Source organism: Suncus etruscus, chromosome 12 (assembly GCF_024139225.1).
Source record: "Suncus etruscus isolate mSunEtr1 chromosome 12, mSunEtr1.pri.cur, whole genome shotgun sequence".
In the NCBI taxonomy this organism is placed as follows: domain Eukaryota; kingdom Metazoa; phylum Chordata; class Mammalia; order Eulipotyphla; family Soricidae; genus Suncus; species Suncus etruscus.
In genome coordinates, this window is record NC_064859.1 from 46,170,357 (window position 1) to 46,197,854 (window position 27,498).

At 38.0% G+C, this 27,498-nt stretch overlaps 4 protein-coding genes and 1 pseudogene across 4 annotated transcripts; 3 read left to right on the plus strand and 2 right to left on the minus strand.

Annotated features, from left to right (window-relative positions):
* The window catches only part of LOC126024534 (small integral membrane protein 8-like), a 1,114,930-nt pseudogene that overhangs the window by 618,843 nt on the left and 468,589 nt on the right, over positions 1 to 27,498 (plus strand).
* LOC126024539 (lithostathine-like) lies at positions 783 to 2,892 on the minus strand. The gene is made up of 5 exons (XM_049784973.1): positions 2,808 to 2,892; positions 2,160 to 2,278; positions 1,810 to 1,947; positions 1,092 to 1,212; positions 783 to 850 (listed from the first exon to the last, which is right to left on the minus strand). Exons 1-5 carry the CDS (start codon positions 2,881 to 2,883, stop codon positions 783 to 785), a joined length of 522 nt encoding a protein of 173 aa, XP_049640930.1. The 5' UTR covers positions 2,884 to 2,892.
* Positions 5,260 to 7,409, plus strand: LOC126024164 (lithostathine-like). Its single transcript, XM_049784604.1, has 5 exons — positions 5,260 to 5,335; positions 5,874 to 5,992; positions 6,212 to 6,349; positions 6,954 to 7,074; positions 7,342 to 7,409. The coding sequence occupies exons 1-5, from the start codon at positions 5,260 to 5,262 to the stop codon at positions 7,407 to 7,409; spliced, it is 522 nt and encodes a 173-aa protein (XP_049640561.1).
* LOC126024165 (lithostathine-like) lies at positions 20,448 to 22,590 on the minus strand. Its single transcript, XM_049784605.1, has 5 exons — positions 22,515 to 22,590; positions 21,866 to 21,984; positions 21,509 to 21,646; positions 20,782 to 20,902; positions 20,448 to 20,515 (listed from the first exon to the last, which is right to left on the minus strand). Exons 1-5 carry the CDS (start codon positions 22,588 to 22,590, stop codon positions 20,448 to 20,450), a joined length of 522 nt encoding a protein of 173 aa, XP_049640562.1.
* Positions 24,966 to 27,089, plus strand: LOC126024541 (lithostathine-like). The gene is made up of 5 exons (XM_049784974.1): positions 24,966 to 25,050; positions 25,579 to 25,697; positions 25,911 to 26,048; positions 26,632 to 26,752; positions 27,022 to 27,089. Exons 1-5 carry the CDS (start codon positions 24,975 to 24,977, stop codon positions 27,087 to 27,089), a joined length of 522 nt encoding a protein of 173 aa, XP_049640931.1. The 5' UTR covers positions 24,966 to 24,974.

Consider the following 27,498-nt stretch of genomic DNA (forward strand, 5'->3'; position numbering starts at 1 on the left):
GTTTCATAAAGTAATGGCTAAGGAAAGAGGAAAGCCTTGAAATTAGATGCAACTTGGTCTGAGCTATGGGATGGAAAAAGAGCATCCAAGAGAACTAGGCAGTTTAGGCAAAGTCAGTTTACTGAGAGTCTAATATTCATAATGGCACTGCTGAGGTCACAGAAGTGAAAAACATGCTCAACATAGACTTAGGGCATCATTGGGTGAGTATGTGGGCTACATAAGCAGGACATTTTTTGTGTCTATAGATAGTTCCGTCAGGGAGGTGGGCAAGCAGAACATGGAGCCACTTTTACGAACTGAGCAGCAGAGTTGAGCTACAGTGTGGCTCCTGGAGCCTTCTGACCAGAGTTAATGATGTGAAACAGAGAGCACAGCTGGCTGCACTAGCTAAACTATCTAAAATCCAGACTTCAATGATGGAGTTTTTTGGGTTTTCATAGAATATCTGATTAGCGATTCACAAACAGTCATATTCTAGGAATCTGGAGGAAACTGATTAGCATATATCAATTTCTCACTCAAACAAAATGTCATCAGTGAAGTTGCAAAAACAGAACACAAAAAGGTATCGTAGTGGATGAAAATATTTATTATTTTTTGAAAAATCAGGCTTTGAGCATACAAAAGGAACTGTATTGAGATTGGGGAAGAGGGATGATAAAGTAAGGTGTCTAGGTTTGAAAGATGGAGGAGATTTTCTGCCAGCATCAACCATGAGAATGGAAGAATATCCAGGATGAGTTGAGTATTAAATTCACCCTGTGGATATCTGAGCTGACCTACCCCTGAAACTTGCAGACATAGGGTAGTGGTTTTCGGCAGTCTTGACTTTGCCACTTCTCGTACCCTGAGGAGACAAGAGTAGGTGAACAAAGTGGAGCTGAGAGAGCTGGGAAAATGTCATATCCTCCCCATTTAATCATCTCAGGCTCCTATAAATGTGGCAAATGAAATTAGAGGTGAGAGGCTAGAGAAAGACAAACAAAAACAAGTTCGGAGATTGTCCTCCTCTAAAGTCAGTCCTAAAAAGGTTATGGGGAGAAAGATTGGGGAAAAGATTTAAAGATAAAATCTTCTCTCAATCCTACCTGTGCTTTGAACAAGGCTCCCACAGTAGCCTGCGCCAGTTGGGGCACCTTTGTCCCAGGCAACATAGTTCAGCACATCATTGCTGATCCACTCCCATCCACCTCCATTGGGTTGTCTGCCCTATGGCACAGGGGACAAAATGGCAGTTTAGTCTCAATGGTACTGCGATGTTCTGGGAAGCAAGTCTTTACTGGAACCCCTGAGTGAAACCCAGCATTAAGAATATTTGGGGGTTCTTCCTGATCTGAATATTAACTAAAGGATTAAGGCCTTGCTCGAACATGCAAGGAAATAAAATAATCAATCATTTAAAGACCAGTGGAAACTTAGAGATTGGGAAGATTGTTTGAGGCTACACAATGGTCATCAAACCTGTATACTTTCTCTAGAGCACATTGACCCTCATCTTTATTTACCCATAAATCAACACACCTTAGACATTTCTTAGGAGTTCCCATTACAGTCCTAGAAATTCCTCATTGAAATAGTGGTATATCTGAGAGTTGTACATAGTGGAAATTATTGGTAGTTTAGATGAGGGCCTTCTGCCATCCAGAGCTTCAAATGATCTCATGATTTCATTCTCCATAATGACATGTAATTTAGATGAGACTCAAGGAGGACCATATATATATATTTATGGTCAGACAAAGGAGGTATAAACCGGACGGCCAAGTTCGAGTGAAGGTCATCCAGGCAAAGGAGATGGAATCTTACCTCTGTGGGGTCGTGGAGTCCCATCCAGATATGAGAGACTGAAGTACCACTGTTCTTGATGAGTGAGGCCACAAAATATGCCTCAGACCCAGTGAGCACAGACACAAGGTGTCCTTTAGGTCGCTTCTGGCAAGCATACTGTGAAAGGAGGGAAGAGATTGAGGGGAAGCTTAGCACTTGGGAGCACTGTAGCTTAGGACTTTAGAGACAAATGTAAGAAAATACTTGAAGATGTTCTGCTATATATTGTGTTATCATTTACCTACTATAGTATCCCAGGAGAATGGAAGCTCCCCTTATTGCCTCTCCGAAATGCCCCAACATGCATACTTGTAATTCCTGCTACTTACATCTGCATCCATCCAGGATTTTTCTGCCAAAAACAGGGCATAGCAGTGGGAACCATAGGCCAAGGAACCTTTGGGGCAACTGATTCTTGGAGAAAGCTGCCCCTTCTGCAAGTCTTCACCTGGAGGGAAGAAAACAAGGACAGATGGAGTGAACAGAAAAACAAATATTAGAGAGGAAAAGACACCTAGGGTAGTGGATGTGACCAGTGGTTTGGGGAGAGACCCCTATAACTAATGTTAACATTTCAGTATTTTCAGTGCATTCACTACAGGCAACTTTCGACTTCAAACAGAAACACTAAAGGAGGAACCAACTGTTTTTCTGTTCGAACTGCATTTCATAAATTGCCCAATTTGTCCTTAGTCTGGACTGACATTTGGTTTCTTAAAGAACTCAAAGTCTTATTGCTTCCCCAAGACAGCCCAGTCTCTTACAGTTGTGCTTTTCCCTGAACATTGATGACTCACAGATGAGATTATAGTGCTCATATCCACTGTGCTACCAACCAATAGTTGTTACCAAAGAGATCTACAATGCACAAATCAGAGCATGGCATGTACATCACTTCTATCATATGTGCCACACACAGAGTTGACAGTTTCTCCTTGAGCTTCCATGGCACCAGGATTAGCTGTGGCAACACTCACCTGTCACTTGAGATTGGAGCATTAAGCAGGAGAGCAGCATCCAAGCAAGAGTGCGAAAGGCCATGGGAGGCAGCATTCTGTCTGACTGGACAAGGCTATCAGAGGAAGGAATAGAATTCTGGTCAGAGGACCTAATGCTCCATATCCTGTTTCATTAGTTTATATCCCAGGAATTAGTTGATCTGAATACTGTGTCTCTCTCTACTGTGCTCAGCAGATTTGATATTCTGAATGTTTTCTCCATGAGGGCCCTAGGTTTCACCAAGGCTGAGTCTGAGAGTGCTTTTGTCCTCTCAGGAAAAGTATTCTTCCCCACATTTCCTCAAGCATCTGAGAGAAAGCCCTTCCTTGATGAGCATCTTGTCTCAGCTCCTACTTACCTTTCTTGTTGGGCTCTGTGGTGGTTTGTCAGGTCAGAAAAACAGCCTTTTATAAGACTTTCTGAGGGAGGGGCACTGAAATGGATAGCACAAAGCTTGAATCTTGAGGGGGCTACTTGGAATGGCTAGGCATGGATTCCAGGCAATTCCAGAAATCGGAGGCTTCTCTTTTTAGCAATGGCTGGAAATTGCCACAGGTGTAACCACTTCTCCTCCTAGATTAATACCTCCCTCTTTCTGTTGCCAGCTGAAAGTTTTCCCAGACTAATGTTTCTCAATGCTTAGTGATTATAAAGACAGATTGTAACTTTTATCTTTGTTTTTAAGATAATGTTTAGAGCCTCTAGCCATCAGCACTGTGATGACAAACTAAACAGGAAATACGGAGTTTTTTTCAGCCTTTGTTCAGTTCGTTCAGATAGCTTTTCTAATTTATGCCATATTTTAATAAAATAATTTTACCATTGTTACTAAAAATCAATAAATTATAAAGAAATAAATTATAAACAAAATATTTGATGAGTCAATATAAGAAACAGAATTACTTATGTTACCCTTTTAGTAAAACATACACATACAGAGTATCTGAAGGACTGAATGATAGAAAGATAATGACAAATATGTCTTTTATATAGTCAATCCTTCTAACACATTGTGCCTGTGAGAATTATTATGTGTCTCTGGGAATATACCTGTCTCGACTAGATGGCTTGAATTCTCCCTAGTACTGAAATTCTAACTGTTAGTCTATCTTGGACCTCTGCTTTGAACTGTTGTCCAGGTAACAATTTATTCCATAGTCATCTCTGAATTTTCATTGTATTATTGGGAGGCTTCACATCCCAAAACCCAAAATTCACTACAAAATCTCTGAGCAGATGGAATAGAATAAAAGACAAACAAAAGGTGAAACACCTCCATTAAATAAAAATTTAAAAACAAATAGGAACAGCAGAAAAATACTTTTGATTTTAAGGAAAGTTAACTGTTTGTCCTTAAATCATGGACTTGCTGAGATTGGCATTTATTCCCTGTTCTCAAAAGGCTCGATATAATATTAAAGTGACATATTGAGTCACTATACCAGGCTTATTTTACATTTTTTTAAATTTCATCTATGCTTTTAAATTATATGTAAATTAAAGTGTCAAATCATAGGCTCACGTGTCATATACTGAAGAGTATATGTTGAAATATTAAAAAAGATATATACATTAAAATGATTATTAATTATACCATGATGTGGTTGAGAAATATATTATCTCTTATGTTCACTTTGTCGCTTATTTAAAATATGTATATATGTAAATTCAATGTGTGTCTAGTATTTATAGTTTCTCTGGTAGATTGAGTAAAAATAAAAAAACATTTGCACGTAATACATAAATGTAATAAAATTTTAAGCACATAAACCTGAGATACAAATAATATTAAGAAAAAAAAGTGCAAATAAAATAGGGCCAATATTCTACTCCATCAAATACCGAGAAAAGACTGATATATCCTGTTTGTAGTGCAGAGAAATAATAGTTCACAAGAAGAAAAAGGATACACCTGTGACAATTCCCAGCCATTACTAGAAAGAGAAGGCTCCCATTTCTGGAATCGCCTGGAATCCATGCCTAGCCATTCCCAGTAGCCCCCTCAAGTTTGAAGCTTTGGGCTATCCATTTCAGTGCCCCTCCCTCAGAAAGTCTTATAAAAGGCTGCACTTTCTGACCTGACAAACCACCACAGAGCCCAACAAGAAAGGTAAGTAGGAGCTGAGACAAGATGCTCATCAAGGAAGGGCTTTCTCTCAGATGCTTGAGGAAATGGGGGAAAAGTATCTTTCCTGAGAGGACTAAAGCACTCTAAGACAGCCTGGGTGAACCCTAGGGGCCTCATGGGGAGAACATTCAGAATATCAAATCTGATCTGCACAGTAGAGAGAGACACAGTCATTCAGGTCAACTAATTCCTGGGATATAGAGTTATAAAACAGGATATGGAGCACTGGGTCTTCTGTTTGGCCTATCTCTGACCACACTTCTATTCCTTCCTGTGATAGGCTTCTCCACCATTCAGACAGGATGCTGCCTCTCATGATCTTTCCCACGGTTGCATGGATGCTGCTCGCCTGCATAATGGTCCAATATCAAGTAACATGTGAGTGTTGTCACAGCTAATCCTAGTACTATGGGAGCTCAAGGGGAAACCTGTCAACTCTTGTGTGACACATATGATAGAAGTGAGGTACAGGCCTGAATCAGTACACTGAATCATCCCATTGGAGTTTTCTTTGGTATCAACTACTGGTTTGTAGCACAGTGGATATGAGCACTATCTCCTCTTCTGTGAGTGATCAATGTGCAGGGAGAAGCACAACTGGAATTTCCAAGGGTGTCGTGGGGGAGCAATAAGACTGTGAGTTCTTTAAGAAACCAACTGTTCGTACAGACTAATGTCAATATTGGGCAATTTCTGAAAAACAGGTTGAACAGAATAGCAGTCAATTCCTCCTTTAGTGTTTCTGTTTGAAGTTGAAAGTTGCCTGTTGTTTATGCACTGAAAATACTGAGAGGTTAACATGAGTTAGAGGGGTCTCTCCTCAAACCACTGGTCATATCGACTACCCTAGGTGTCTTTTCCTCTCTAATATTTGTTTTTCTGTTCACTCCATCTGTCCTTGATTTCTTCCCTCCAGGTGAAGACTTGCAGAAAGGGCAGCTTTCTCCAAGAATCAGTTGCCCCAAAGGTTCCTTGGCCTATGGTTCCCACTGCTATGCCCTGTTTTTGGCAGAAAAATCCTGGATGGATGCAGATGTGAGTAGCAGGAATTGCAAGTGGGGATGTTGGGGGCCTATCTGAGACAACAGAGGCAATAGGTGGTGCCTCTATTCTCCTAGGATACTATGATAGGTAACTAATAACACGACCAGCAGTACAACTTCAAGTATTATTATTGCATTTGTCCCTCCAGTTCCCAAGCCTCAGAGTTCCCAAGTGCCAAGCTTTCCCTCAATCTCTTCCTTCCTCTCACAGTATGCTTGCCAGAAGAGGCCTAAAGGACACCTTGTGTCTGTGCTCACTGGGTCTGAGGCTTATTTTTTGGCCTCGCTCATCAAGAACAGTGGTACTTCAGTCTCTCACATCTGGATTGGACTCCACGACCCCACAGAGGTAAGATTCCATCTCCTTTGCCTGGATCACCTTCACTCGAACTATAAAAAGGAGTCTATAACTCCTTTGTTTGACCATAAAAAATACATTGCACATCCTTGTGTCTCATTGAAATTAAATGTCTTTCTGGAGAATGAAGCCATGAGACCATTTGAAGCTCTGGGTAGGTGGATGGCCCTCATCTCAAACTACCCACAGTCTCCACTATATACAATTCTCATATATACTAATAAATCAATGAGGAATTCCTAGGACTGGTATGGGACCTTCTAAGAAATGTCTAAGATGTGCTGATATATGGGAAAAGAAAAAGGGGGTCAATGTGATCTCGAGAAATTATACAGGTTTGATGACCCATGTGTAGCCTCAAACAATCTTCCCACTCTGAAAGTTTCCACTAGTCTTTAAACTATTGAATTTATTTTTTTCTTGCATGTTAGAGCAGGTCTTAATGAGAATTTCCTAGAGTCTGTATTTAGTTCAGGATGAACCCCGCCAGAATTCTTACTATTGGATTTAACTCGGGGGTTCCAGTGAAGAATTGCTTCCCAGAACATCCCAGTACCATTGAGACTAAGTGGCCATTCTGTCCCCTGTGCCATAGGGCAGACAACCCAATGGAGGTGGATGGGAGTGGATCAGCAATGATGTGCTGAACTATGTCGCCTGGGACAAAGGTGCCCCAACTGGCGCAGGCTACTGTGGGAGCCTTGTTCAATGCACAGGTAAGATCGAGAGAAGATCTCATCTTTAAACCTTTCCCCCAATCTTTCTCCCCATAACATTTTTTAGGACTGGATTTTGGAGGGGTGCAATCTCCAAACTTGTGTTTGTTTGTCTTTCTCTAGCCTCTCACCTCTAATTTCATTTGCCACCTTTCTCTGGAGCCTGAGATGATGAAATAGGGAGGATATGACTTTAGATTCCCGTGTTCTGTACCATTTTTGCAGCTCTCTCAGCCCCAATCTGTTCACCTATTCTTGTCTCTTCAGGCTATGAAAAGTGGCATAGTCAAGACTGCCGAAAACCACTACCCTATGTCTGCAAGTTTCAGGGGTAGATCAGCTCAGTGGTCCACCCCGATGTATATAATACTCAATTGATCCTGGATATTCTTTTAGTCTCCTGGTTGAGGCTGGCAAGAAATCTCCTCTACCATTCAAACTATCTTACCTCATCCTCCCTCTTCCCCATTCTCAATATAGTTTCTTTTGTATGTTCAAAGTTATTTTTTCAGAGAATAATAAATATTTTCATCCACTATGATGCCTTTTTTGTGTTCTGTTCTCGAAGCTTCACTGATGACATTTTGTATGAATAGAAATTGATTTATTTTATTCAGTTTACTCCAGATACCTAGAAAATTTCTAATTATGAATCCCCAATGAGGTAGTTCATGAAAACCCCAAAACCTCCATCGTTTAAGTCTGGATTTCAAAATTTGACTGGCTTAGATAGTTCAGCTAGTACAGCCAGCTGTGCTCTTTGTGTTCACATCATCAACTCTGGTCAGAAGACTCCAGGAGCCTTACTGTAGCTCAACACTCTTGCTCAGATACTAAAAATAGCTCCATATTCTCCTGCTTGTCCACCTCCCAGAAGGAACTATCTATAGACACCAAAAAGCCTGCCTGCCTATGCAGCCCAGAGACCCACACTATCACTGAGGCCCCAAGCCTATGTTGAGCATGTTTCTCATTTCTGTGACCTCAGCAGTGCCATTCTGAATATGAGACTCTCAGTATACTGACTTTGCCTATACTCTCACATTCCTTGAATGTTTCCATCTCTGTCTCAGACCAAACTGCATCTCATTTCAAGCCTTTCCTCTTTCCTTAGCCATTAGTTTCTGAAACATATAGGGCCTGTTGACATAGGGGGATTTGCTGTCAATGATGATATTGCTTTGCCACATCCTCTATTGCATGTTACTGCTAAATAGTCTCTTTGTCTCTCCACTGATCCATATTATTGGGGAATTTATTGACTGCCTAAAATCACTACTCTATTTCTGCATGTTTATTGTAGTTCAGCTCACTTGTCCACTTGCGTGAATTTACTACTAAACTAACTGCGACAGCAATCAATTCCTTTGAACATGGGTACACCAAAGTTTCTCTGTGTTACTTGATCCCTTTCTGCAATGCTAAGAAAGCTGCACAAGCTGATGTGTTATGTGATACCTTGGATCTATGGTGCTGCTGTGTTGTATTTTTTCATGCCACCTATGGAGAACCAGGTTTGTGATGGGTACTGTTTGTCAGAAGTTGAACTTGGAATTTGCAATTATACACATCTTCCTGCTGTTTTGTAACATCTAATTCTTTCTGAATTATCAGATAATATCTCTAATTGTCTGTCTTCTTTGGATTATAATTTTAAGACAAATTATTTAATGATGTTTTGTATTTAATATTTAGTATCATTTATCTTATATTGATTGTTGCACAATTATTTATCACATTGTTCATAACACATTTATTTTAGTTATTAATATTCAATACCATTCTTAACACTGTTAATCTCCACTTATCAGAATTCTCAACGTCCATTCACCTCCATATCCTTATTCAAATTTAGATAAACAAGTGTCACTTTGAATTTGAATTTAAAATAACTGTTTTTATCTTTTCATGCTATTAAATTTAGTAACATTTTTTTTGTTTTTGTTTTTTCGGGCCACACCCATTTGATCTCAGGGGTTACTCCTGGCTAAGTGTTCAGAAATTGCCCCTGGCTTGGGGGAACCATATGGGATGCCAGGGGATCGAAACGAGGTTTCCATCTTTCCTTGGCTAGCACTTGCAAGGCAGACCCCTTACCTCTAGCACCACCTCAAGAGCCCCAACTCTAGTAACTTTTTAAGATAAAATCCTGACTACGGAATTCCAGTTTACATATATTTTCTTTGCTTTATTCCAATGCTCAACACAGACATTAGAAATGATGACAAAAGACCCAAAAGACAATCAAATTAGGTCTTTGCAAAGAAGTAAAAAATTGCTGTGCTGTGGATGGTGCTAGTTGAGCTTTCTTGTCGAGTGTGTGTTTGTGTGTGTATGTGCATGTGTGTGTGTGTGTTTAAAATCACAAGGTTTAGTAGATCACTGTGTAAGTTTTCCATAAGATTTTCTTTGAATGTATTGGAATGACAGTGTGAAGATATTCCATAACCATCTCTGAATTTCCAATGTATTATTGGGAGGTTTCACATCCCAAAACTCAAAATTCTGTACAAAATCTATGAGCAGATAAAATAGGAAAAATTGATAAACAACAGGTAAACTATCTCCATTAAATAGAAAGTTAAAGTAAATAGGATAATCAGCAAAATACTTGTGATTTGAAGGTAAGTTAATTGTCCTTAAATCCCTGGCTTTGCTGAGAGTGATATATTATTTCATGTTCTCAAAGGCTCTATATAATATTGAAGCAATGTAGTGAGTCACTATTCCAAGGAATATTTTTCATATTTTTTATTTCCTTTTTTTTTACTTTTTTATTGTGGTCAAAGTGAAATCCAAATCTTTCACAGTAATATTTAAGGAAATAGTCACAATGAATGAAGGGCATTCCCACCACAGTGTTGTCCTTTGTCCCTGTTCAGAGAATGCATCGTACATCTCATTCTTTTATCCCCTGTAATGCTAGAAGAACTATTCCCATTTATACAGCTTGTTGTAGATTGGGTGTTAATTCTGTTGTCGTTGACTTTGAATTTGGTATTCAAGTCTGATCATTTTTTATTTCCATCAAATGAACATATGACTGTCTGGTTCCATATTTTTAATTTCAATAATTCTTATAAATTATATTAAAAATAAACTACCAAATCATGGAATCATATGCTATTTACTGGAAAAATATTATTGAAATATGAAAAAGATATATTAAATAATTAAATATATATTAATAATATTAAATAATTATTAATTAAACCATGATGATTTGTTCAAAAAAATTTATCACTTAAGTTCACTTTCTATTGAATTAAAATATAAAATATAGGTACATGCTATTGGTGTCAATTTTGTTATAGTGTTAGATTGATTAAAAATAAACAAAAATATCTAATAATTCCGTAATCAAACTTTAAGCATATAAATCAGGAGATACAAATCACAAGAAAGAAAAAAGTGCAAGAAAAATAGTGCCAAAATTCTACTTCTTAAATTATTGAAAAAAGATTGATATATCCTGTTTGTACTCCTGAGAGTTACATAGTTTACAAGAAGAAAGAAGTTACACCTGTGGCAATTCCCAGCCATTGCTAGAAAGAGAAGCCTCCCATTTCTGGATTCTCCTGGAATCCATGCCTAACCATTCCGAGTAGCTTTGAAGCTTTTGAAACTTTGTGTTATTCATTTCAGTGCCCCAAGCAGAATTGCTCTACATGTTGTTCCACCTGACTTTTTGCATGTCCCACAGTCTTCTATTACAGGATCATGAATCTCAGCCAACTCTCTCCTTTTATCCTTTTCTGTCCAATTATTACTATTCCTGGAATGTATATGTTTTTTTGTTTCCTGGCTATCTCAGGACCATGGGAGTTGGGCATCTGATTGTTTCTGTAAAAGGGCAAAGCTACCTTTACCCCTGACTGTTGGCCAGACAGTATTGGGAAAGTGGTCCTCAACTATGACCATTCCCAAGTAGCAACCTATTATCACCACCCTTGGCACCTTGACACTTTTCATCAAAGAGTTCTGGAAGACTAAACATTGCTAGAGTAGTCCTGGGTTATGGTATGTGTTTATGTCAAATAAACATTAACTTTCAGGTTATGCTCACAACTATTACCTCCCAGATCATGTATATACTACCTCTTTCTCTCAGTTTAAGATTCTGCAAGGTCCAAAATGATACAGGATCCAGTACTCTTTCTGTCTGAACTTTGTTCTAACTCAATCATATCACACTCTCCTTGAGAATTCATTAGGAATTCACTTAGGTAGCCTTTGCATTAGTTGTTTGTCTCTTATTCCTGGAAAATTCTTGACAGGCATACTTGTGTAGATAACATTCTCAGTAACAGGCTTTTGATCACATATAACATTTTAATAGTTCAATCGTGGCATATATCATGTAATTTTAAATATCACTGTTATCTCTATCTGCTAGAGCATATGTTAGAGTTGCTGAATAATCAAATTTAGGGTCATACAAAGAGACATTATAGATGACCCTAGTCCTCTATTTCTTCATAATTGGAACTTTTGGAGTGTATCAAGAGATCATGACCACCAATTGATCCAAGAGGTGGATCGATGAAATTACATTCTTAAAATCCATTTTCCTATTCTTTGTCTGATTTTGAGCGTCACCTGGAGATTCTCAGTGATTACTCCTGGCTATGGGCTCTGAAATTGCTCCTGGCTTGAGGAACTATGTAGGATGCTGGGATCAAACCAAGGTCTGTTCTGGGTCAATAGTGTGCAAGCCAAATAACCTACAACTGTGCTATTACTCCAGTCCTCCTTAAAATATATGTTTTTATATATTTGTATATATATATCCAGTTTACATTGTAGGATCCATTTTTTTATTTCTTTTAGCCTTTGTTTGCATTTTGGGACCAGAGTTGGTATTCTCAGGATTTTTCTTGACTCTGTGCTTAAGGGTTATTCCTGGTTGTATTTGGTGGACTATATGTTTCTTTGAAAATAGAGAGTATTGTATGTATGTATCTTTGGTGAGGACAGTATGCTATTGATAAACAGAGTAAATGTTAATCTTTAGACATTGATTTTTTAAAACATTAATTACATCACTATCGTAGAATCTGTGCCTCAAACCCATTTTCTTCCAGGACTTATTTTGTATGAGTTTATATATGTTGCTGTTGTCTTTGCAAGAACAAAATTCAAGCTAAAGATTTTTAGGGTGGAAAGAAGCACATAAAGGGAAAGAGAAGTAATGACTTTTAAAAAAACACTGGATGATTGCAAAAATAGTAAGAAATACAGTACTAAATGAGTTCAACTAAAAATCTAGTTTTCCACCTGAGAAAATCTGTAGATGTTACTATAGAGCTCAGAGACTTTGTAGCTGCTTATAAGTGCATTTATATCTGAGAGAAGAAAAAAAAAAAGCACAACTTGGGTATGGCTACATTTATATCTTAGAAATCAAAGCTGAAATATCAAATTTATAGCACTCCAAATCCCTATTTTTCCTAGTAGATCACAGCTTATGGCATTATGAGCGTTTAATTTAAATGTGACAAGAATTGGCTACAACAATTCTTTCTGTAGACCTTGAGCTCTTGAGAAGATCCAACTTTTATTATTTGATGATAATTCTCAAGTTTTTCCTAATGGAGAATTGGTGTTTGTTGGATGCCAAATAAGAATATATGGTCTGTAGAGTTCAGGTTAGGTTGACTCATCGAGAGAAACCAGGAATTGAAGAGTTGAAATCCAACATGTAAGATGCTGCCAACATGAGGATAGTTTTTATTTAGCAGTTTTTGTGAGACACAAGCATGGTCCCTGTAAGTTCTTATTGTTTAACAGTAAGTTATTATAATCTTCAGCAAAACTGACATCTTAATTGAGTGGTTTTTGCTTGTGATCAGCAAATCAGCACCATATGTCATATCAAGCATTCCCTATGCATATTCTTCTACCATAAGCATCTTACTATCCTGACAATAGTCCTTGTAAAGAGATGGAAAGGAAAGGAATATACTAATTCTTCTCTAGATTCCCATTTGGAATAGAATATGGGAATTATTCAGAAATGACGCAGGCACCAAAAATTAACCAAACATTAACTAAGAATCAGGAACAGATCCAGCTAAACTTTATAAAAGGCAGGAAAATAGGGACTCACCTTTGAATGGGCCTTTGATAAAAATTTGTGGGGACAAATATAGATGCAGAGAGAAAAGTACTAAGGGTGACAGGAGAAAAGAGAATGATGCGTAATGAAAACATTTCTGATATAGAACCTTTTTATCTGTGTATCCAGATGCTCAAGATTGATCTAACATAAGGATATTAAATGACTTAAGCTTACATATTTCCTAAGTCTCAGCTCTCAGAGCACCAGATTCTTTTCAATCAAAGTATCTATAATAATCCCAAAGCTGTCAATTTTGAGACTGTAGATTCCACAGAACCTCGTGGAATTACTTTGCTCCTCAGAGAAACAGCTGTCTCTGCATCCATATGCATTTATGCCATGTAATATACTGAAACATCGACTGTCTTCACTGCGTTTAGATTGGTATTGATATCTTCTGTATCATTTCAAGGAATCATTGGTAGAACATTTTCTTAAATTATCTGGAAGATGCAGGATGCATCCCTTTGAAAACCAGTATTCTTGCTGTTGGGGATAGAAATGTGGTGAAGGTGCTTGCAGAAATCAAGGAGGCAGAAAGATATTTGATTTCAAGTGTAGAGAAATTGACAGTGTGGAGACATACAGTAAATGCATACATAAAAGTCAATAATAATGGAAAAATAAAATAACATTTTTGGTGATTAAGCTAAATGTGTGGCAATCAAATTGAATGAATTCTGGCAAGAATGGACTATATGGATCTCCCAAAACAATTACTCTATATTTCTTCCAGTATAATTCTGATTTAGTTGTTTTCAGACACATCATACTAGAAAATACATTTTATAACATATTGTAGATTACAGATATGTAATTAAATTTGCCACTGGTATTTTAAGAGAGTTTATTTCTATAAATGTTGGGTCATTTTTATCAGAGAGATAGATAACTTGATTACTTACAGATACCACTTCTCCATTTCCACTGCAAAGAAAACAAGTAGTTCTTTGTCTTTTAGTCAGCAGGTTTAAATATTTCACTTATTTCTTTAGCAAAGTGTATTGTTTTTACTAACAAATGGTATATTGAGATGATTAATAAGAAATTTGGTTTTATGTTAAATGCAATTTACTATCAAAATTGTACAAAATATCCTTGGATGATATATATAATAAAGGCCAGGGATTTGGTCACATGAACCTAGTAAAAATGATCTGATATTACTTTTTTTTGTAAGTCTGATATTGTAAGGTCACAAAGAGAAAATTATCTTAGTGTTTTAGCAAAGACAGCAGCCATAAACAAGACATTGTTTACACTAATGATCCATTTGCTGATTAAGTTTGTAAAATTTTTTCATTATTAACTTACTTATTTCTGATTTTTTTCTTTCTCGAAAAATTTCCTTTTTTTAATTTATATTTATGTATTCTTTATTCAATGAATTTTAGCAAACAGCATAAATATCAAGTTTTAGGAAATATACTATTCTTTGAAGAATGAGGTGATATATAAATCAATTTTTTACTTTAAGGAAGATATCCTTTAACTGTAATTAATGAGGTAGCTATATACATATTTGTTATTTATTCAATATTTAATTGATAATTACTTAGGGGCTTTCTTTTGCTACTAAAAACTTCAAGAACTGCAAACTGAGAGCCTCTATTATTTCCTTCCTTAGGTAATAAAATGTTAAAAATGTTTTATTATAACATATCTGTAAAGATTAGCAATAGGAATAATAAATGGGCACACAAAATATTTTATATTAACTTTATATACATACCAATTATGGTTATTTTAATTTTTCTCTTAAGAAATGGTTTTCGTGGCTGGAGCAATAGCACAGCTGGTAGGATATTTGCCTTGCACTAGACTGACCCAGTTTTGAACTCTGGCAGGAGCCTGCCAGGAGGGATTTCTGAATGCTGAGTCAGGAATATTCCATCATGTGTGCACCCTACCCCCCAAAACCCAACAAAGCTTTTTCTTTTATTAAATAATGATAGTGAACTAAGTATATGGGCACTATTTTGTGACACATTTCCTATATATACACTTCTTTTTATTACCAACATTCAATAATAATAATATATATAATAACAATATATGACTAATGCATAAAATTTAGTGAGTTACAAAACTTGAATACATATGTAATTCTCAGAAAGGGGTGGCAAAATAAATATTCTTAAATTTGAGGAAATTTTCTTCTTTTATTTTTGGTTTCTTTGTTTTGATTCACATCTTGCCATGCTCTGGAGTTTAACTTCATATTCAGAAATAATTCCTGGCAGACTTGGAAACCCATACGGGTTTCCAGGGTGCAAATTTAAGTCAGTCTGATGCAAGGTAAGCACACTACCTGTTGTACTATCTTTCCAGCTCCTTCTATGTTTTTATACTTAAAGTTTTATTTTATATTTGTGTAAAATAAGGGCTAACTTATGTTTTATTTTTATCAATTTTACAGTATATTATGCTTTCCTTTTAAAAATAGCTTCTATGATGTAATATAAATATAGAACAACATTATAGCATATATTATTAATGTCATTCAGCATCCTGGTTAAGTCATGGATTTTGAAACTGAATAGGATCAAGAAATAAAATAGGGGCTGGAGAGATAGCATGGAGGTAAAGTGTTGGCCTTGCATGCAGAAGAATGGTGGTTAGAATTCCAGCACCCCCTATGGTCCCCTTAGCCTGCCAGGAACGATTTCAGAGCATAGAGCCAGGAGTAACCCCTGAGTACTGCCAGGTGTGACCCAACAAAAACAAAAAGCAAACAAAAAAGATATAAAGTGAATCAATAGTTATCAAAACAGCATGGTAGCGGAATAAAAACAAATGCTCAGATCAATGAAATAGGCTTGAGTATTCAGAGAATGTTTCACAGACATACAATCATTTAATTTTTGACAAAGGGGCAAGAAATCCAAAATAGAGCAAGGAAAGCCTCTTTAATAAGTTGTGTTGGCACAGTGGTTAGCAACTTACATAAAAATGAACTCTCTCCCAAGCTAACACCATGTACAAAGGTAAAATCCAAATGGATTAAAGACCTTGATATCAGACCTAAAATCATAAGGTATATAGAAACACATGTAAGTAAAATATTTCATGACATTGAGACTAAAGGCATCTCCAAGGAGGAAATAGCAGAGATAAAAATATGGAACATATTAAGCTGAGAAGCTTCTGCACCTCAAAGGAAATAGTGACAATTTTACAATAGCCAGACTCTGGAAACAACCAAGATGCCCTTCAAAAGAGGAATGGCTAAAGAAACTGTGGTGAATATGCACAATGGAATATTATACAGACATCAGGAGAGATGAAGTCATGAAATTTTCCTATACATAGATGTACATGGAATCTATTATACTTAGTGAAATTAGTCAGAGAGAGAGAGAGACAGAGACTAGTCTCACTCTTCTATAGTTTAAAAAATTAACGAATTTATCGTAATAAATCCAGAGACAATAGAGGGCAGGGCTGGATGGACCGGCCCACAATATGAAGCTTACCGCAAAGAGTGGTGAATGCTGTTAGGGAAATAACTACACTAAAAACTAGCATGACAAAATTAATGAATGATAGTAGTAGAATATCTGTCTCGAATACAAACAGGGGTGGGGGAGGAGGGGTATCTGGGGCATCAGTGGTGGGAATGTTGCACTGGTGAAGGGGGGTGTTCTCTTTATAATTGAAGCCCAACTACAATTGTGCTTGTAATTGTGGTGCATAATAAAGATTTTTATAAAAATAAGAAACAAAGTAATATTTTCTATGATTTATGTGCTTTTCATATTATATGAAATTAGATTTTTGTAAAATTTTCAAGAAATATGAAGGTTCATATGTCTGGGATAATGATAGATTTTTAAATATCAATTTATTGATTGATTGTCAAAAATCTACTTGGGCTAGGCTGCATATGTCAAGATATTTTTAAAAGTTGTAAATTCTCTTTGTGTAAAAAGTTTATTTATTTATTTACTTATTGACTTGGGGTCATACCCAGCTATGCTCATAATTTACTCCTGGCTTTTTGATCAGAAATCGTTCCTGACAAGCTCGGGGAAACACATGGGATTCAGGAATTGGGTTACAACACAAAGGCAATTAAAGTTATGAAAACCGGGGCCGGTGAGGTGGCACTAGAGGTAAGGTGTTTGCCTTGCAAGCGCTAGCCAAGGAAGGACCATGGTTATATCCCCCAGTGCCCCATGTGGTCCCCCCAAGCCAGGGGCAATTTCTGAGTGCTCCAGCATCAAATGTTTGTTCCCCCCCCAAAAAAAAAAATAAAGTTATAAAAACCATGCTGATATGGCAGCATGCGAGGCAAATGCCTTACCGCTATACTATATCTCCAGCCCCTAAAAGTGGTAATTTCACAATAAATACATTTTTAATTATTAAAATAAAACCAATTGAAGGATCCAAGAATTTCTGCTGTTGTGAACAAAGAACATTAACTTTCTGAGGTAATACACAGCAACTACTGACAAAACACTATTTATTATTCCTATTAGTTTGAGACAACAGCACCATTCTGTCTATATGCACACAGAAGAAAAGACTATATATTTGCAGTTCTACTTACATATTTATCAGGGTAAATAGCATATGGGAAGTTCTTGGTGTAAATGTCAATATTTTACAAAATAAAGCTGAAATATTTAAACATTCCACACGTAAAAAATTTTAAACAGAAAATTTAATATGTATTTGATAAAATTATAATCCAAGGTAAATGAAATTGAGCCAATCTCCTCTACACACACATACAACCTCCACAAAAAAATAAAAGAAGCCCCTACCCATTTCCTGTCAGAAAAAAAACATGCCCAGTTCCACCACCAAAAAACAAGAGAAAATAATGGCTCCCAGAAAGTCTCCCAAGAAGTTACTGATACCTCTGTGGCATTTTCATCAAGGGTGGGGAGTAGGGACAGACTTTCCTTTCTGCATGAACTACAGCAGCCAATGACTACCCCTACACCCTTCAACAGAAATGGCCCAGCTGGGTAACAACTTTATTAAATTTCCAAGCCATCAAATACTTTTAGATCTATAAGATCTGAACTGCATGTGCAGAGGTGTGACACCTTGATAACTTATAGCAATGGTATTCCAATACATTCAAAGGAAGTCTGATGTAAAATTTACACAGTGATCTACTAAACCTTGTGAGTTTAAAGACACACACAAGCACATACACACACACACACACACACACACACACACACACACACACACGAAAAGAAAGCTCAACTAGCACCATCCACAGCACAGCAATTTTTTACTTCCTTGCAAAGACCTAATTTGATTGTCTTTTGGGTTTTTTTTTTCATCATTTCTAATGTCTGTGTTGAGCATTGGGATAAAGCAAAGAAAACATATGTAAACTGGAATTCCGTAGTTAGGATTTTATCTTAAAAATTTACTAGAGTTGGGGCCGGTGAAGTGGCGCTAGAGGTAAGGTGTCTGCCTTGCAAGCGCTAGCCAAGGAAAGATGGCAACCTCGGTTTGATCCCCTGGCATCCCATATGGTTCCCCCAAGCCAGGGGCCATTTCTGAACACTTAGCCAGGAGTAACCCCTGAGCATCCAATGGGTGTGGCCCGAAAAAACAAAAACAAAAAAAAAAGTTACTAGAGTTAATAGCATGGAGAGATAAAACAGTTATTTTAAATCAAATTCAAAGTGACACTTGTTAATCTAAATTTTTATAACTTCAGTTGCATTTGTGTTGTAATAAGCAATATGAAGTAAATTTGTGCCTGCATGGAAGCAGGATATGGAGGTGAATGGACCTTGAGAATTCTGATAAGTGGAGATTAACAGTGCTACGATTGGTATTGAATATTAATAACTAAAATGTATGTGTTATGAACAGTGTGATAAATAATTGTGCAACAATCAATATAAGATAAATGATACTAAATATTAAATATAAAACATCATTAAATAATTTGTCTTAAAATTATAATCCAAAGAAGATAGACAATTAGAGATATTATCTGATAATTCAGAAAGAATTAGATGTTACAAAACAGCAGAAAGATGTGTATAATTGCAAATTCCAAGTTCAACTTCTGGCAAACAATACCCATCACAAACCTGGTTCTCCATAGGTGGCATGAAAAAATACAACACAGCAGCACCACAGATCCAAGGTATCACATAACACATCAGCTTGTGCAGCTTTCTTAGCATTGCAGAAAGGGATCAAGTAACACAGAGAAACTTTGGTGTACCCATGTTCAAAGGAATTGATTGCTGTCGCAGTTAGTTTAGTAGTAAATTCACGCAAGTGGACAAGTGAGCTGAACTACAATAAACATGCAGAAATAGGGTAGTGATTTTAGGCAGTCAATAAATTCCCCAATAATATGGATCAGTGGAGAGACAGAGACCTATTTAGCAGTAACATGCAATAGAGGATGTGGCAAAACAATATCATCATTGACAGCAAATCCCCCTATGTCAACAGGCCCTATATGTTTCACAAACTAATGGCTAAGGAAAGAGGAAAGGCTTGAAATGAGATGCAGTTTGGTCTGAGCCAGAGATGGAAAGAGAACATTCAAGAGAACGGGACAGTTTAGGCAAAGTCAGTTTACTGAAAGTCTCATATTCAGAATGACACTGCTGAGGTCACAGAAATGAGAAACATGCTCAACATAGGCTTGGGGCCTCAGTGGGTCTCTGGGCTGCATAGGCAGGCAGCACATTTTGGTGTCTATAGATAGTTCCTTCTGGGAGGTGGACAAGCAGGAGAACATGGAGCTATTTCTAGTATCTGAGCAACACTGTTGAGCTCCTGGCTTAAGGCTCCTGGAGTCTTCTTACCAGAGTTGATGATGTGAACACAAAGAGCACAGCTGGCTGTACTAGCTGAACTATCTAATCAGTCAAATTTTGAAATCCAGACTTAAATTATGGATGTTTTTGGGTTTTCATGGACTACCTCATTGGGGATTCATAATTAGAAATTTTCTAGGTATCTGGAGGAAACTGAATAAAATAAATCAAATTCTACTCATACAAGATGTCATCAGTGAAGCTTCGAGAACAGAACACAAAAGGCATCATAGTGGATGAAAATATTTATTATTCTCTGGAAAAATAAGGCTTTGAACATACAAAAGAAACTATATTGAGAATGGGGAAGAAGGAGGATAAGGTAAGATGGTTTGAATGGTGGAGGAGATTTCTTGCCAGCCTCAACCAGGAGACTAAAAGAATATCCAGGATCAATTGAGTATTATATTCATCGGGGTGGAGCACTGAGTGATCTACCCCTGAAACTTGCAGACATAGGGTAGTGGTTTTCGGCAGTCTTGACTATGCCACTTTTCATAGCCTGAAGAGACAAGAATAGGTGAACAGATTGGGGCTGAGAGAGCTGCAAAAATGGTACAGAACACTGGCATCCAAAGTCATATCCTCCCTATTTCATCATCTCATGGCTCCAGAGAAAGGTGGCAAATGAAATTAGAGGTGAGAGGCTAGAGAAAGACAAACACAAGTTTGGAGATTGCACCCCTCCAAAATCCAGTCCTAAAAAATGTTATGGGGAGAAAGATTGGGGGAAAGGTTTAAAGATGAGATCTTCTCTTGATCTCTTACCTGTGCATTGAACAAGGCTCCCACAGTATCCTGCGCCAGTTGGGGCACCTTTGTCCCAGGCGACATAGTTCAGCACATCATTGCTGATCCACTCCCATCCACCTCCATTGGGTTGTCTGCCCTATGGCACAGAGGACAGAAAGGCCACTTAGTCTCAATGGTACTGGGATGTTCTGGGAAGCAATTCTTCACTGGAACCTCTAAGTGAAATCCAATAGTAAGAATTCTGGCAGGGTTCATCCTGAACTAAATACAGACATTAGGAAATTCTCATTAATACCTTGCTCTAACATGCAAGAAAAATATAAAGTCAATCGTTTAAAGACCAGTGGAAACTGTCAGATTGGGAAGGTTGTTTGAGGCTACACATGGGCCATCAAACCTGTATAATTTCTCGAGAGCACATTGACCCCCATCTTTCTTTTCCCATAAATCAGCACATCTTAGACATTTCTTAGAAGGTCCCATACAAGTCCTAGGAATTCCTCATTGATTTATTAGTATATATAAGAATTGTATATAGTGGAGATTGTTGGTAATTTGAGATGAGGGCCATCCACCTATCCAGAGCTTCAAATGGTCTCATGGCTTCATTCTCCAGAAAGACATTTAATTTCAATGAGACACAAGGATGTGCAATGTATTTTTTATGGTCAAGCAAAGGAGTTATAGACCGAATGGCCAAGTTCGAGTAAAGGTCATCCAGGCAAAGAAGATGGAATCTTACCTCAGTGGGGTCGTGGAGTCCAATCCAGATGTGAGAGAATGAAGTACCACTGTTCTTGATGAGCGAAGCCACAAAATAAGCTTCAGACCCAGTGAGCACAGACACAAGGTGTCCCTTAGGCCTCTTCTGGCAAGCATACTGTGAGAGGAAGGAAGAGATTGAGGGAAAGCTTGGCACTTGGGAACTCTGAGGCTTGGGAACTGGAGGGACAAATGCAATAATAATACTTGAAGTAGTACTGCTGGTTGTGTTATTAGTTACCTGTCATAGTATCCTAGGAGAATAGAGGCACCACCTATTGCCTCTGTTGTCTCAGATAGGCCCCCAACATCCCCACTTGCAATTCCTGCTACTCACATCTGCATCCATCCAGGATTTTTCTGCCAAAAACAGGGCATAGCAGTGGGAACCATAGGCCAAGGAACCTTTGGGGCAACTGATTCTTGGAGAAAGCTCCCCCTTCTGCAAGTCTTCACCTGGAGGGAAGAAATCAAGGACAGATGGAGTGAACAGAAAAACAAATATTAGAGAGGAAAAGACACCTAGGGTATTCGATATGACCAGTGGTTTGTGGAGAGACCCCTCTACCTCATGTTAACACCTCAGTATTTTCAGTGCATACACAACAGGCAACTTTCAACTTCAAACAGAAACACTAAAGGAGGAATCGACTGCTATTCTGTTCCACCTGCTTTTTAGAAATTGCCCAATATTGACCTTAGTCATAACTGTCAGTTGGTTTCTTAAAGATCTCACAGTCTTATTGCTTCCCCATGACACCCTTGGCAATTCCAGTTGTGCTTCTCCCTGTACATTGATCACTCACTGAAGAGGAGATAGTGCTTATATCCACTGTGCTACTAACCAGTAGTTGTTACCAAAGAAAACTCAAATGGATGATTCAGTGCATGGCCTGTACCTCACTTCTATCATATGTGTCACACAAGAGTTGACAGGTTCCCCCTGGAGCTTCCGTAGCACCAGGATTAGCTGTGGCAACACTCACCTGTTACTTGATTTTGGAGCATTACGCAGGAGAGCAGCATCCATGCCACAGTGGGAAAGATCATGGGAGGCAGCATCCTGTCTGACTGGTGGACAAGCCTATCACAGGATGGAATAGAAGTGTGGTCAGAGAGAGGCCAAACAGAAGACCCAGTGCTCCATATCCTGTTTTATAACTCTATATCCCAGAAATTAGTTGACCTGAATGACTGTGTCTTTCTCTACTGTGCACATCAGATTTGATATTCTGAATGTTCTCTCCAGGAGGCCCCTAGGGTTCATCAAGGCTGTCTGAGAGTGCTTTTGTCCTCTCAGGAAAGATACTTTTCCCCATTTCCTGAAGCATTTGAGAGAAAGCCCTTCCTTGATGAGTATCTTCTCTCAGCTACTACTTACCTTTCTTGTTGGGCTCTGTGGTGGTTTGTCAGGTCAGAAAGTGCAGCCTTTTATAAGACTTTCTGAGGGAGGGGCACTGAAATAGATAGCACAAAGCTTCAAACTTGAGAGGCCTACTGGGAATGGCTAGGCATGGATTCCAGGCGATTCTGGAAAACGGAGCATTCTGTTTCCTGTAAAGGCTGGGAATTGTCACAGATGTAATATTTTTCTTCTAATGAACTATTTTTTCTCTGCACTACAATCAGGATATATCAGTCTTTTCTCAGTATTTGATGGAGTAAAATATTGTAACTATCTTATTTGCACTTTTTTATTCTTATGATTTGTATCTCAGGTTTATGTGCCTAAAATTTTATTACACTTATGCATTTCATTCAAATATTTTTTATTTTTACTCAATCTACCAGAGAAACTATAAATATTAGACACATATAGAATTTACATATATATATATATTTTAAATAAGTGACAAAGTGAACATAAGTGATAATTTATTTCTGAACCACAACATGGTATAATTAGTAATCATTTTAATGTATATCTCTTTTTTGAATATTTCAACATATACTTTTCAGTATATGACACGTGAACCTATGATTTGACATTTTACTTTTACATATAATTTAAAAGCTAGATGAAATTTTAAAAAATGCAAAATAAGCCTGGTATAGTGACTCAATACGTCACTCTAATATTGTAGAGAGCCTTTTGAGAACAGGGAATAAATGTCAATCTGAGCAAATCCATGATTTAAGGACAGACAGTTAACTTTCCTTCAAATCACAAGTACTTTTCTGCTGATCCTATTTGTTTTTAAATTTTTATTTAATAGAAGTGTTTCACCTGTTGTTTGTCTTTTATTCTATTTCAACTACTCAGAGATTTTGTATTGAATTTTGGGTTTTGGGATGTGAAGCCTCCCAATAACACAATGAAAATTCAGAGATGGCTATGGAATAAATTGGTACCTGGACAACAGTTCAAAGAGAGGTCCAAGATAGACTGACAGTAAGGATTTCAGTACTAGGGAGGATTCAAGCTATCTAGTCGAGACAGGTATATTCCAAGAGACACATAATAATTCTCACAGGGACAATGTGTTAGAAGGATTGACTATATAAAAGACATATTTGTCATTATCTTTCTATCATTCAGTCCTTCAGATATTCTCTATGTGTATGCTTTACTAAAAGGGTAATGTAAGTAATTCTGTTTCTTATATTTTACTACGGGCATTGACTCATCGAATATCATTTTGTTTATGATTTATTGATTTTTAGTAATAAGGGTAAAATTATTTTCTTAAAATATGACATAAATTAGAAAAGCTATATGAACGAACTGAACAAATGCTGAAACTCCGTATTTCCTTTTTAGTTTGCAATCACAGTGCTGATAACTAGAGACTCTACACATTTTCTTAAAAACAAAGACAAAAGTTACAATCTGTCTTTATAACCATTAAGCACTGAGAAATGTTAGTCTGGGAAAACTTGCAGCTGGCAACAGAAAGAGGGAGGTATTAATCTAGGACGAGAAGTGGTTACACCTGTGGCAATTCCCAGCCATTGCTAAAAAGAGAAGCCTCCCATTTCTGGAATTGCCTGGAATCCATGCCTAGCCATTCCCAGTAGCCCCCTCAAGTTTCAAACTTTGTGCTATCCATTTCAGTGCCCCTCCCTCAGAAAGTCTTATAAAAGGCTGGTTTTTCTGACCTGACAAACCATCACAGATCCCAGCAAGAAAGGTAAGTAGGAGCTGAGACAAGATGCTCATCAAGGAAAGGCTGTCTCTCAGATGCTTGAGGAAATGTGGGGAAGAATACTTTTCCTGAGAGGACAAAAACACTCTCTGACTCAGCCTTTGTGAATGCTAGGGAACTCATGGAGAAAACATTCAGAATATCAAATCTGATGAGCACAGTAGAGAGAGACACAGTATTCAGATCAACTGATTCCTGGGATATAGACTAATGAAACAGGATATGGAGCAGTGGGTCCTCTGGCTTCTCCCTGACCACACTTCTATTCCTTCCTCTGATAGCCTTGTCCAGTCAGACAGAATGCTGCCCCCCATGGCCTTTCCCACTCTTGCTTGGATGCTGCTCTCCTGCTTAATGCTCCAATATCAAGTGACAGGTGAGTGTTGCCACAGCTAATCTTGGTGCCATGGAAGCTCAAGGAGAAACTGTCATCTCTGTGTGTGGCACATATGATAGAAGTGAGGTAGATGCCATGCACTGATTTGTGCATTGTAGCTTTCTTTGGTAACAACTACTGGTTGGTAGCACAGTGGATATGAGCACTATAACCTCTTCTGTGAGTGATCAATGTTCAGGGAAAAGCACAACTGGAAGAGCCTGGGGTGTCTTGGGGAAGCAATAAGACTTTGATTTCTTTAAGAAACCAAAAGTCAGTCCAGACAAAGGACAATTTGGGCAACCTATGAAATGAAGTTTGAACAGAAAAACAGTCTGTTCCTCCTTTAGTGTTTCTGTTTGAAGTTGAAAGTTGCCTGTTGTGTATGCACTAAAAATACTGAGGTGTTAACATGAGTTAGAGGGGTTTCCCCCCAAACCACTGGTCATATCCACTATTCTAGGTCTTTTCCTCTCTAATATTTGTTTTTCTGTTCACTCCATCTGTCCTTGATATTTTTCCCTCCAGGTGAAGACTTGCAGAAGGGGGAGCTTTCTCCAAGAATCAGTTGCCCCAAAGGTTCCTTGGCCTATGGTTCCCACTGCTATGCCCTGTTTTTGGCAGAAAAATCCTGGATGGATGCAGATGTGAGTAGCAGGAATTACAACTGGGGATGTTGTGGCATTTTGGAGAGGCAATAAGGGGAGCCTCCATTCTCCTGGGATACTATGGTAGGTAAATGATAACACAATTAGTAGCAGAACGTTTTCAAGTACTATTCTTGCATTTGTCTCTCGAGTCCTAAGCCCCAGTGCTCCCAATTTCCAAGCTCCCCCTCAATCTCTTCCCTCCTTTCACAGTATGCTTGCCAAAAGAGGCCTAAAGGACACCTTGTGTCTGTGCTCACTGGGTCTGAGGCTTATTTTGTGGCCTCACTCATCAAGAACACTGGTACTTCAGTCTCTCATATCTGGATTGGACTCCACGACCCCACAGAGGTAAGATTCCATCTCCTTTGCCTGGATGACCTTCACTCTAAATTGGCCATCTGGTTTATACCTCCTTTGTCTGACCATAAAAATATATTGGGCCTCCTTGAGTCTCATCTAAATTGCATGTCATTCTGGAGAATGAAATCATGAGATCTTTTGAAGCTCTGGATGGTGGAAGGCCATCATCTAAGCTACCAATAATCTTCACTATGTACAACTCTCATATATACCACTAGTTCAATAAGGAATTCCTAGGACTGGTATGGACCTCCTAAGAAATGTCTAAGGTGTGTTGATTTATGGGTAAAGAAAGATGGGAGTCAATGTGCTCTAGAGAAAGTATACAGGTTTGATGACCCATGTGTTTCCTCAAACAATATGTAAGTTTCTACTGGTCTTTAAACGATTGATTATTTTATTTCCTTGCATGTTTGAGCAAGGCCTTAATCCTATATTTCATATTCAGATCAGGAAGAACCCCCAAATATTCTTACTGCTGGGTTTCACTCAGGAGTTCCAGTGAAGAATTGATTCACAGAGCATCCCAGTACTATTGAGACTAAATGCCATTCTGTCCCCTGTCCCATAGGGCAGACAACCCAATGGAGGTGGATGGGAGTGGATCAGCAATGATGTGCTGAACTATGTTGCCTGGGACAAAGGTGCCCCAACTGGTGCAGGCTACTGTGGGAGCCTTGTTCAAAGCACAGGTACGATTGAGAGAAGATCTCATCTTTAAATCTTTCCCCCACTCTTTCTCCCCATAATCGTTTTCAGGACTGACTTTTAGAGGAGGACAATCTTCGAACATTTTTTTGTTTGTCTTTCTCTAGCCTCTCACCTCTAATTTCATTTGCCACATTTCTCTGGAGCCTGAGATGTTTTAATGGGGAGGATATGACTTTGGGTGCCAGGCTTCTGTACCATTTTCACAGCTCTCTCAGCCCCACTCAGTTCACTTACTCTCTTTTCTCTTCAGGCTATGAGAAGTGGCAAAGTCAAGACTGCCGAAAACCACTACCCTATGTCTGCAAGTTTCAGGGGTAGGTCAGCTCAGATATCCACAGGGTGAATTTAATACTCAACTCATCCTGGATATTCTTCCATTCTCATGGTTGATGCTGGCAGAAAATCTCCTCCACCGTTCAAATCTAGACACCTTACTTTATCATCCCTGTTCCCCAATCTCAATACAGTTCCTTTTGTATGCTCAAAGCCTGTTTTTTTTTTCAAAAAATAATAAATATTTTCATCCACTATGATGCCTTTTTGTGTTCTGTTTTTGCAACTTCACTGATGACATTTTGTTTGAGTGAGAAATTGACATATGCTATACAGTTTCCTCCAGATGCCTAGAAAATGACTCTTTATGAATCCCTAATCAGATATTCTATGAAAACCCAAAAAACTCCATCATTGAAGTCTGGATTTTAGATAGTTTAGCTAGTGCAGCCAG